Source organism: Ursus arctos, unplaced genomic scaffold (genome assembly GCF_023065955.2).
Source record: "Ursus arctos isolate Adak ecotype North America unplaced genomic scaffold, UrsArc2.0 scaffold_5, whole genome shotgun sequence".
NCBI classification, from domain to species: Eukaryota; Metazoa; Chordata; class Mammalia; order Carnivora; family Ursidae; genus Ursus; species Ursus arctos.
In genome coordinates this window covers 42,466,009-42,478,306 of record NW_026623067.1, presented here as the reverse complement: position 1 = coordinate 42,478,306, position 12,298 = coordinate 42,466,009, and the positions used below count along the sequence as shown (strand labels likewise).

The following is a 12,298-nucleotide window of genomic DNA, read 5'->3' as shown; positions in this document are numbered from 1 at the left end:
TAGAAAGGAACTAACTATTGACACCTGCTAGAACAGAGGAGCTTTGAAACATAATGCCAAGTGAAAGGAGCTAGCCACAAAGGACCAAATACTGTGTGATGCCGCTTATAGAAAATGAGCAGACCAGGCAACCCTACAGAGACAGAAAGCAAATGAGTATTGCCTAGGGCTGAGTTGGGGGGTGGAGGGAAATGGGGGACTAGGGGTTGATGGCTAAGAGGTATGGGGTTTCTTTTTGGAATAATGAAAATGTTTTAAATTATGGTAATGGATGCACAACTCAATGAATATATTATTAAAAGCCAATGAATTGTGCACTTAAAACAAGACAAAAACCAAAAAAAAAAAAAAAAAAGGACTTAGCACTTTCTCTAAGGTATTCTTGCCAAAGTCAAAGGCTCAAGTTGATTAAGCCTTGAGTTTACGGAAAGCACAGAGGAGAGAGGAAGGTGTTAAACACTGCTGTGAAGACGCAGTTGGCAACACCCAGAATGCAAAAATCCAACAAGACAAACTACCGGGCGTCTTTGACACGCGCATGGCTAAGGACAAAACAGGGAGAGAGAGGGAACTTGTGGAATAAAAGAAATGGAAGAGACGTATCAACCCAATGCAAATTGTTTACATTTGGATGCCATTTAAACAAATAAAAAAAAATACTTATAAGGCAAATAGGGACATTTGAACACTGGCTAAATATTGTGTTTAAGAAATCACTGCCCACACGTGATGTAATGAGCACTGGGTATTATGTAAGACAGACGAACTCTACCTCTGAAACTAATAATACATTATATGTTAATTAATTGAATTTAAATACAAAAAAAAAAACACTGACCAATTTCTAAGGTGTGATAATGGTATCCCGGTGATGTCAAACTCTTACAAAAAAAGGCTAAAATTTGTAAAGAGATCCTGAGATACGTGTGGCTGCAGTGATAGGACCTCTGACCTCGGCTTCAAAATAGCGCAGTCGGGGAGCAGGTTCATGAGCGGGGCTGTAACTGAAGTCAGACTGGCCCGTGAGCGGGTAATCACTGAGACTCGGTATTGCGCGACAAGGCTTCATTATGCCCTTCTCTCTACTTTTACGTATGTTTAAAATTCTCCATTATAAAACAGTTCAAAAACACGTACAGTATAGTGATCGAAGAGAAATCTGACAACTGACGTCTAAGAAATTTTGGCTGCTAAAATATTTAGTAACAACAATAATCACAGCCCTAGCCAAGCACTTGACATCCACTTTACCTCTTCTGATTTTCGCAACAATCTTTCGAGGTAGAGGTTACTCCTGTTCCTGATGGAACCCTAAGCTCAGAGTGGCTACTGACTCACCCAAAGTCTCACCACTGAGATGAGGAAGGGCTGTCTGGGTCCAAGGCCAGAGGGGTTTCTCCTGTACAAAACAGTGCTTCTCTAGGTGGCTCGAGATAGTTCTTTCCCTAGGGGGATCTGGCGGAGCAGAGGGCGGCAGAGGCGCTGCGGTCCTACACCATGTCCCTTCTTGCTGTCAGGTGTCCACCAGGGAACTCCTGCTCAGGCGTTACTGATAATTTATGAGAACAGTTTAAGGGGCTGTCTCCAGCCAGGGGTACACGCTTGAAAATTTAACAAATTTCAAGCACCTATTAGGCTCCACAGAAGGCACTTCGGGGCAGATAAAGAAGCCATGGAACAAAGTAGTTTGAGCAGACAGGTATCCACTGGATGGAGCCTTCCCACTTTTCTAGCCACAACTCTTTAGGACCAATGAATCAGTTCAAGAGTGCTCTGATAACTTCTTTATGAGTAGGGATTTGCGGAGTGAAAATTGGAAAGATGGGAAATTTATATTGGGAGATATTAACATAAGACTGTAAGCATAGGATAAATCTATTTCTGTAAATTACCTTAGAAGGAGGGTTAGCTAGAATCTTAAGCATAAATTAGCACTGAGACTGTTTCTAAAGGAAAGGAATTATCTTTTTTTGTTTAAAGATTTTATTTATTTATTTGAGAGAGAGAGAGAGATAGCAAGAGAGAAAGGACAAGCAGGGGGAGAGGGAGAAGCAGGCTCCCCACTGAGCAGGAAGCCCGACCTAGGGCTTGATCCCGGGACCCTGGGATCATGATCTGAGCCGAAGGCAGATGCTCAACCGACTGAGCCACCCAGGCACCCCAGGAAAGAAATTATCTTAACACTAAGTAAAAACCATCTCTCATGGCAGGCCTGAGTACCATAAAGTCAGCCTGAGAAAGTCCCATGAAAGAGAGAAAGGGAAAGGATCTGGACTTAGAGGTGAAGCTCCTAAAAGTTACTTTATTCAGATACAGGAGTCAAATATAGGCTTGAAAGGAAAGTGAGCCGTACAGACTTCAGAATTCCCCAAGGTCCGTGACGGCTCATCTTCCCCAGAGCCCAGGAAGGATGCCTGGACTTGTCATTGTCATCCTGGGATGGGATGGAGGAGGCGTGGGGGAGGGAATCGCATGCCCACCCTGACTTCTGTGACCTGCCATTTTCCTCTTTGTCTTACCTCTGTTGTTTTCTGGGTAACCAGAAGAAGGGATAGGGATTGGTAATTATTTTAAAAAGTCAGAGGTTTTTGACTTTGTTTTTAATTCTTGAGGCAAAATGTGTTATTAGAAGCCTTTACTGGGGTTTGGGAAAGTCAGCAGTAACATAAATGAACAAAACACCATCCCCACCCTTAAGAAATATTCAGTCTTGGTGAGCATGGTGATAAGATATATGTGTGGTATTGATAGGGCAAAGAAGAATGTTCTAACTTGAGTATAAACAATATGCTGTGAACACAGTGGGGAAATATTAATTCTGCTGGGAGAATGGCAAGAAGTTCCTTGAAGAAATGGTATGAATATGGGCCTTGGGGATGTGGATATGATTGTGACAGGTGAATGCACCAAAAATAAATTCCAAGAGAAACAGCCTTTATTTTAATCAACAAACATTTGTCATTGTGCATAATAATGCAGGCACTAGGCCGGGTACGAGGACAAAAAGCAGAGAGGTGGCCTAGTATATACATACTGTGCTTAAAAATGTCAAGTAAATCACTGCAACTTTTGTGTGTGTGCACGCTCGTGTGTATATGCACGCACATGCACATGTTTTCATGCGGATGTGTGTGTGTGCAGTGGGTCTGGGGGTCTGGGAGTGCTGGAAGGGGGACTGTAGCCAGATCATGGAGGGTCTAGAGCCTTATCTTCCATATGTGGTAAGTTCTTGTTTCTCACATTGAGACTTCAGGCAAGTTACATAATCTTTCTGTCCCCGGTTTTCCTATTTGGTAAAATGGGCATACCAGTGCCTACTCTGAACAGTTGTGAGGATAGTCAGTGTGTTTGCAAATCATCATTACGGTTTCTGACTTTTAGTGGCCACTCAATGAACAGCAGGTATGACTTCTTCAGTGGTCTGCAGGGAACGACTGGCACTTCGGGCAAGAAAAGAAGCTGAAATGGATTTGGGTTTTCAAGAAGTTGTGATAGAGGCCATGATTGGAAGAATGGGGGGGGGTGAACGGGTGGGTGGGGTGAGGTGTGGTGACTGAGTCTGAACTCTGGGAGACCAGGGAGGAGGCTGAAGCAATGGTCTAGGCCAGAGACAAGGACCCAAACAAAGGCACTGGGATGGAATGGACAGAGGCATTATAACTATTCAGGTGGCAAAATGAGCTTGCTGACTAACTGGAAGTAAGAGGTGAGGGAAGGAGAAAACTCTGGAATGGTGACAGGCTTTCTAGTTGTCCAGCAGTTCCACTAACCTGGATCTGTGGTACAGGAAGAGGGATAGGCCGAAGGAGGGGGGTTGAAGGACAGGTAGCGGGGTGTGGGGGAGGGGAGGAAGTGGGGGGTATACTGATGGACCAGAACCTCTTAGGAAGCCCGGTGTTAGAGAAAACAAGAACGCCTCATTGCTCTGTGAGTGTGGGAGAAACGGGGCAAGCAGCCTCCACATCGTGAACAAGTGAATTTCAGAATCTCTAGGCTGTGCCTGGCAATTGTGACTTCCCCGGCTGCAGGATTTTTCTTTCTAACTTGTGTCCCATGAAGTTGGCTTTCTCCTTCTAAGGCATCCCTTCTCAGTGCAGACCTAGAGATCATCTTCAGAACTCTCCCAAAGGCCAACTCCACGGGTTCCTATCCTCCTGCTTACCCTCCTCCACCACAGTTTCCCAGAGAACCTACTCAGCCTCTTCAGGTCTAATCCCGAATTGTTTTCGAGTACAGTTGTACTTAGTGTGAAGTTCATCCTTGAGGTCATTTCCTGACATTCTAGCCAAATGGGTCAGGTGGTTTCCCACAGGTGAGAAGACACAACAACAACAGGAAAACAAAATTCCTTGCTCTGGCCTCTCTTCTCATATATTTCTGTGAACATAAAACCGAACTTACCACATATGGAAGATAACCCATCAGACAGTATGGTAAAAATATTCAGTGTTACTCAGTTCAGAGATGGGCAACAGCTTGCCTCAAGCCCTGGGCCTCAGGCCTTGCTTGTTCCTCCTTCTAGAGGCAGATTATTAGCAAGCATCAGCACCAAACTGGGACCTTCCTAATAGCCTCCAGGGGCTTGGGGAAACTTGGAAAGGGAATAGCCTCCTCAGTCTATAGGTCTGTATGGTTAAACTCTGAGTCTCTGTACTGCTAGAGTCAATGCGGGTGCCAGCAGGCCTTCGTCCCATGTTCGGAAGCCCGAACTCCACTATAGTCAGTCATTCATTTTTTGTGTCCCTGCTAGATTGGGAGTTCCCAGACGGCAAGAGCTCACTTGTGGTGCCTTCAGCAGCATACCCAATGGCTGGGCACAGCTGATAGTTCATAAAGGAACAAAGTGATAGTAAATGAAACCCTTTAGGTGTAAAAGACTCGGGGCAAATTCTTTACTGGGGAATGGGGTGGGTGGGGAAGACAATGCTGGAGGGCCTGGGAGTCTAAAGGGAGTCTGGTGAAGAGTCTGAGAGGAGAGAGGCTACAGACATCCAAGATGAACTACACTGACATCCTAATAGCATCGCCTGATGACGTCTCTGTTGATGGCATATTATAGTGACAAGACTGTATGTTTGAGAATCAGACAATTCTAGGGTTAATCTAGACTCTCACTGCTTACTAATTACATGAACTATGACCATACCATTTTTGGGGGGACCTTAATTACCTTGCTGTAAAGTGGTGAGAATACCTCCCCTACAAAGGCTCTTACTATCTTTTAGGGTAGACGGCAGGATTTAGGAGACCAGCAGCAAATAAAGACTTTGCTATGAGAGGATATCATCCTATCTATTTCTCTATCCATCAATCATATTAGTAAGTGTGCAAGATTATTGTTGCTGTTCTTGTTGTTTTGGTAGTACTCACTATGGTTACGAACACATTGTGAGCACCCAACAGATGTTTATTGGTTGAAAGAGTTACAATGACCTGTGAGCTTTCTCTAGGAAACTATTCCTCCTCCAGTGTTCCCTGTCTGAGTATATGTCACCACCATCTGCCCAGATGTTTAAGTCAAAAGTCTCGATTCCTTGATTTGGAGTGCCTACTTGGGACTCGACACTGGGCAGGGTGGTGGGACAGGGAAGGTAAGGGAAGCTTGAAAGGATGTTAGAGAAAAAAGGAAGCAAAAGAACTTGTCATTTGCTCAATTTTTTACCCTTCTTTACATGTAGCTTATAAGTGAAGCCTTTTAAGAGTGTTTTTGACAACACCTGGGCAAACATGTAGAAATAATTATAATCCACAGCCATCTGAATGGAAAAAGGCTATCAGTACTGTGCATAGGTTCCCTGCATATCCACAGGATATGCAAATGCCCTACTTTGGAATTCTCACCATCTGTGAAAACTAGGAAGAAATACTATTTATTTTATTTTTTTTAATTAAAACTTTTTTGGGGGAGGGAATACTATTTATTTTAAATCCTACTAGGATTCTCCACTCTGGTCCAGCCTATCTGTGGATGAGGTAAATGACTGGAAAGAAGAATTATAAAGGCACATGAAAAATGACTCTTGGCTAAATCTTTTGGGAAACCAGCTTAGAGCTGAGTGAGCTTGCTTATATCTACTGAGTGTGGGCTGTACTTTGTATCTCTCTCTATATATAAAAAATGGCTTCAGAAAAATTCAGTTAGTCTTTGGCTTAATTGTAAGTCACTAGGCCCCTCATTTTAGTGTGTGTGTGTGTGTGTGTGTGTGTGTGTGCGCGCGCGCGTGTGTGCGTGGTGGAGGGAGAACTCTGGGCACAAAGCGGGTATGTACTTATAAAAAAGCATTTGGAATGCGTGTGTAGGAAGGGAACTTTATGGTTCTTTATGTAAGGAAGGAGCACGTGGAGGGGAAGATGTACTTGTGCGTGTGCGTGTGTGAGTGTATGTCGTGCAGGTGGTGGGCGGAAATACCCGGGCAGCCAGCCTCTTAGAGATCCAGACAGCGGGGTGAGATATAAAATGTTGGAGATGGAGATTGTTTTCGTTTCAGAGCAGCACACGGGTCTTTGAGAAACCCTTGACTTTCTCCTCCTCCTAGTCTTGTTAAAAAGGGATTAGAGTCCAATTAAGTCCTTTAATCCCAAGGTAGAGATTCATGTTTTAAAACAGGATTTACAACTTCAAAAAAACACATCAGTGCAAGTTGAAGTTTGTCATTTCAAGTTGCCACCTGCATGGTTCCAAAGAGTGTTTTCAGCAGTATCCCCAACATGTCGTCGTTCTTAATTACTTTGCCTCATACCTCCAGTTCTTCATCTTTCCAAGTACCCTTCAACCTAAATAGCCACATGCTGTTAGAAGTGTTTCTGCTTCTGGACTGCCACAGTCGCCGCTTGGCTTATCTCCCTTCCGTTGGCAACTCAGTGTTCAGGCTTAATAATAACAGTATGAAGAGCCAGTGCTCTTTGGGTGTTTCGTTATGTGCCACACATTGTGCTAAGCACTTTGCACGTGTTATCTTACTGCACTTTCACCGGGCCCGGCCGATTATGGCGCCAGTCCTGGAAACACCTAGCAACACACAGTTTCCCTTTCTGTCTTTTCCTTCCTTTCCACGTGATGTCACAGGACAGAAAAGTGAATCTCTAATCATGATGCCAACACCCTCTCTGGAAAATGGGTGCCATTATTTGGAGGGAAGTTCTTTAAGGGACAGGAACCATGTCATGGCTTTTGGCAGGGAAAGCAAAGTATCTATGAGGATCTGGCAACTTGTTTAACTCCTCTTAGCCTCAGTTTTCTCACCTGTAAAATAGGGATAACAGTAATACTACCTAACTCAAGTGGCTGTTTCAAGGACAACATGAGATCATGTGTCTACAGCTCTGACACATAATACGCACGGCATTGGTCACTATTACTGCATCATCGATGCTCCACACGTACGAAAGATCCAGTACTGCTTGTGACATGGTGTGCATGACCTGCCCAATACCAAGGTGCCCTTATCCCAGCGTTTGTTTCCTACCTGCCCCATAGAAATGGGAGGAACATCCGCTTTCTCCACGTGCTGGGTGATCACAGAGGGGTTGCTGGAGCTGATGAGCACCGGAGTGCTGATATCCACCGTCTGGCGCCCCGAGGGAGAATGAACCATCCTGTTGAGAGTGTTCAAGGCTGTTGTGATGGAGAACTGGCCAGGCCCCTTCCTCCTGGACCCAGGGCCCCTTCGCAGCGTGGGCGTGTGGGCTGCTTTGCCTCGGGAGGCTGAGGGCACCAGGGACAGGCTCTTTGTGTGGGCTGACTGCCGGCCTCTGTGCTTCTCTAAGAGGTGTCTTGCTGTGAGGTTTGGCTGAAAACACAGAAGGTCCAGGAGGAGTTAGTCTTCCTGATCTGGTGCGGGCAGCTAAGTGCGACCCAGCTTAGTCTGATGCCAGTTCAGACACTACCGTCATCTTTGGTCAACTTGCATCTTTTAGCAATGTGTCCCAATTCCTTTGCAGTATCAGTGCATTCTGACAACTCTCCTGCAAAGCAGGGACGGCTCTTATTCTTTACTGCAGTCCACAGGGGGGAAAAATAAGCCATGATACTCTTCCCTGATCGGGACCAGTCTCCCTTCACCCAGTCTTCCCAGGCACACCTACCATTTTCCTCTTTTAGCCACTCCTGAATGCCCCTGGGTGGGCTGCGGCCCCCGTGCTCTCCCACCACGGCACTTCACACACTGCGCTACAGCTATTTCCCTTCCGTACGCACCCCCCCCATCTTGGACTGGCAGCCACCTGAGGGCAACGAGCTCTCTGCCCTATCCCACAGGGGTGCTGAGTGCTTGTGCAATCGTGCGTGTGCGAAGTTGCTCAGGTTTATACGTTCGAGAAGCATCTGCACCAGAATGTAAATCCATTCGGAACTTTGAATCTTTTTTGCTAAGACCATCTTTTACTACTTCCTTTAAACACTTTCATCTCCCCCATTCTTTCTTATTCCATACTATGTAGTCTGTGATACGCTGGTAAACCAGGAGAAGAGGAGAGGAGAGGACAGAAAAGAAAAAGAAAAGAGGAAGCCCTGTTTTATAGAGCTTACTAATTTCTATGGTATAAATATCTACCAATGGTTTACAACTAGGTAGCAAAATTCCTGCAAATGTAAAAACCAGCTCTTGCAATCTAGTTCTAGTTCTAGCACAACCACCGACTGTGCTGTATTTTGCGTGCAGCTCCTTCGGAAGGCTGAAATTCGCTGACAAAGTTGCCCTCCAAAGCCACATGTCTCAGTCTAACGTAGAGATTCGACTATAAAGGTAAAAGGGAATTTGCCCATTTAAGAACTTTTTATGACAATGTGCAAATGATTAAAATAGCCAATACAGAAAATTTTAAAGAGGAGGTAGTTCCTACCTCAAGAAGCTTGTCATATTGTGAAAAAGAAAATCCTGAGGTAGGGGAAGTGGCATTATTATGTCTACTTTAAAGATGTGAGAGCTGTGGTCCAGAAAGGTGATTTATAAATGGCACAGCCAGTAAACAGACCACAAAACAAGAAAATACCAGATAGAAATAAGTGCTTTTTATATATTTTTAAAAGATTTTATTTATTTATTTGACAGAGAAACAGCCAGCGAGAGAGGGAACACAAGCAGGGGGAGTGGGAGAGGAAGAAGCAGGCTCCCAGCGGGGGAGCCCAATGTGGGGTTCGATCCCAGAACGCCGGGATCACGCCCTGAGCCGAAGGCAGACGCCCAATGACTGCGCCACCCAGGCGCCCCAGAAATAAGTGCTTTGACATGATAGAGAGTGGCAGGGGGAGGCACCCACTTTGGGGGGGGGGCGTCAAGGAAATCCCACTGAGAAGGTGACATTTAACCAAGACGCAATGACAAGAAGGAGCCAGCCATATGAAGATGGGGGTAAGAATATTCCAGACAAAGGGATCATAAAAGCTGGAAGATCCTAAAGAGGGAAAAAAACAGTCTGTTTGAGACAAAAATCAAGAAAGAAACAGAAGCTGGAACAGAGAGCGTGAGGAGCTAGGTAGTAAAGAGACCACAGAGACAGGCAGGGGCTGGGTTCCAAAGGTCCTGGGAGGCTCAGGTTTATTCTAAGTGTAATAGGAAGCCTCTGGCAGGACTACGTAGAGGAGTGACATGATCTGTGTTTCTAAAAGCTCATGCCACAGTTTGGCAGTTTCTTACCAAGTTAAACCCATACTTAGCCTCTGACCTAGCCATCCCACTCCTACGTAATTTCTGAAGAGACGGGAAAGCTTATGCCCACTCAAAAATCGGTATGCAAATGTTTACAGTACTTTACTCATAGTTGCTAACAACCGGAAACGACTGCATTGTCTTTCGGCCGTGCACAAACATACTCCGGCACATTCACACAGGGGATACGGCTCATTGATAAAAAGGGACACCTAACAACACGATGAATCCAAAATGCTTTGTGCTAAGTGAAAGAAGCCAGACTCCAAGGCTACATTCTGTAGGATTCCACTGATAGGACATTCTGGAGAAGGAACATTATAGGAGCAGAAGCCAGATCAGCTGCTGCCAGCAGCTGGGAGTCAGGGAAGGGGCTGACTACGAAGAGTCATCATGCTGTTGTATGGGGGGGGGGGTTGGAAGTATTCTATTATCTTGATGGGGGTGTCTGCATTTACCAAAATGTATAGAAGTGAACACCAAAAAGAGTAAATTTTACCGTATGCAAATAAGAAGAAACACATAAAAGCTCATTCTGGCTGTTATACAGAAGTGCCAGCCCAGAAGTAGGGAGATGAGCTAGGAAGTTCCGGAAATTGTCTAGGCAAGCTCTGACGGCAGTCTGGCCTAGGGACAGTGTCTTCTGTTCCCCAGAGCACCGATCCCTCCATTGTTCACCCAGTAAGAGGACAATATATAGTCTTTGAGTTGAATGAGTAAAGTTCTTTACGGTCATTCACAGCTATAATGAAATAGGTTGATTTTTTTTTTTTTTTTTTTTGCCTCTACCTAATTGTTCTGTCCCCAGGTGAGCAACACCTTCAGTGTTTTCATCAGCAACACTGACAAAGGGCTCTGTGTGACTCTGCCCTGTGCTCTGCCAACATGATTAATAGCTCAGTTGGGGGAGGATTGCACAGCTCTTAAATTTGTACCCACTCATTTGAAACAATATCCTTGAGGTTCATTGGGCTGAGCAAGGTTCACATAACCCAGGCAGGCCTCATTGGAGAAGTCCTGACAGGAATGGGTGTGAGCTCAGCATTTGTTTTACCACCTTTTTATCCAGGTGCTATTCAATAAATCAAACGATACATTAACAAGAAAAATCCTGTTTGTGCAGGAAAAAAACAAAAACCCACGTCACTCTTACAAGAAAGCTTTTCTTCTTTCCAATTGCTTTGCATGGCACTGGTAATTCAAAACTTATTTAAAGAGTTCTCAGCAAGTGCTAGTCTTAATGAAATGACTGAAGTCAAAATTTAAGTACTGCTTTAAAAAGCTCAATTTAGATTTCAAGTAATTTTTGAAAATCAGGTTCCCAGATTAGAGCAACCACTTGATTATCTTTTTCCCCTCCTAGCAATTAGGAGAACAAATGAAGCAATGGCTAGTTTGATGATAATCTTGAGGGTTCTTGTAATCACTAATTTTAGAGGTGAAGTGGTGGGGAGAGTGTCCAAATGAATAATCATTAAATGTAGAAGTTTTGGAAAAAAGGGTATCAGAGATGGGTAATAAAATCAATGGTCCTTTTCCCCCCCAGAGCTATGGAGAAGCTTCTTGAAATAATGCAGGGGACTGTGCAAACTCTGAAATGCAAAATTTGAACCACTTCCTATGTATCCAGCTAGGTATTAACTGTGGCCGATCTCTGTCCTTGGAGACTTAAGCACTGTCTCCCCATTACTGTTAATTGCTCCTCTTTAGCAAATGTTGCTTGACCCAGCAAATGCCTCTACCACTAACCTAGGCACAAAAAGCAGGAAGTGAGGCATGCATTCTTGACCACTCCTGCCCTCCTCACTTCCGTCAACCTCCAAGTCCTCTGGGTCCACCTCCTAAGTGGTGTTTGAATCCGCCAACTTGTTTCCAACCTCCTGGTCCAGCCCACTGGCATCTTGTAACTGAGCCATGCATGCACTGGCCTCCTAACTGCTATTTCTGCTTCTTCCTCTCTCCTTTTCCAATTATTCTTCCCACTGTAGCCAGAGGAGCTGTCTTTAATAAACCCAGGTCTGATGGAGTTACTGGGTCCCTTAAAATCTTTCGATGGTGTCTACTGACCTCTGGATCAAGTCCAACCTTTTTATGATATGGCGGAGACCATGGTATTTACTAGACAGTCCTTGTACTCCCCTGTGCTTCTCAGCTGCCTTGAAGACAGGTGGGGCTAGGGGACTGGTTCAGGCCATTGGGCAATGAGTGGAGTGACAAGTGTCACTTCTGAGCTGAGGCATTTACTGATGTACAACGCACTCTTCCTTACTCCTCCCTCACCGTGAATCTGGGGAAGTCCGTCTGTTCCAGATGGCAACCACAAGATGGCCCAGCCTCAGTGTGGGTTCGAGAGTGACTCTGTGAGCAGAGCCTCTCACGGTTCTATGCCAAACATGTAATGTGGATGAGAAGTAAGTTTATCTTTGTGAAGCCAGTGACAGTTGCAGGCTGTTTATTACCACAGCAAAACCTAGCTCATCCTGACTCATACAGGATGATTTATAAAGCCCTCTGTGATCCGTCTCCCACTCACTTCCCTGGCTGCATCGGGTCATTCTCTTACTCTCTAAGCTACAGCTCTAGTACTCTTTTGGTCCTCTGGATTCCCTACACTTCCTCATCCTACAGGACTTTTGCACATGTTACCTCCT

At 45.0% G+C, this 12,298-nt stretch overlaps 1 protein-coding gene across 2 annotated transcripts in view; it reads right to left on the bottom strand.

The window, feature by feature from the left end:
- SH3RF2 (SH3 domain containing ring finger 2) overlaps nucleotides 1-12,298 on the bottom strand; it is a 125,130-nt gene that overhangs the window by 54,191 nt on the left and 58,641 nt on the right. Inside the window, exon 5 of one of the 2 annotated variants that reach the window (XM_026498995.4) lies at nucleotides 7,467-7,790. The exons of the other annotated variant lie outside the window; for it this stretch is intronic. Coding sequence (XP_026354780.3) covers nucleotides 7,467-7,790 — 324 coding nt within the window. The remainder of the gene's footprint in view (nucleotides 1-7,466; nucleotides 7,791-12,298) is intronic. 2 annotated transcript variants of the gene reach the window in all.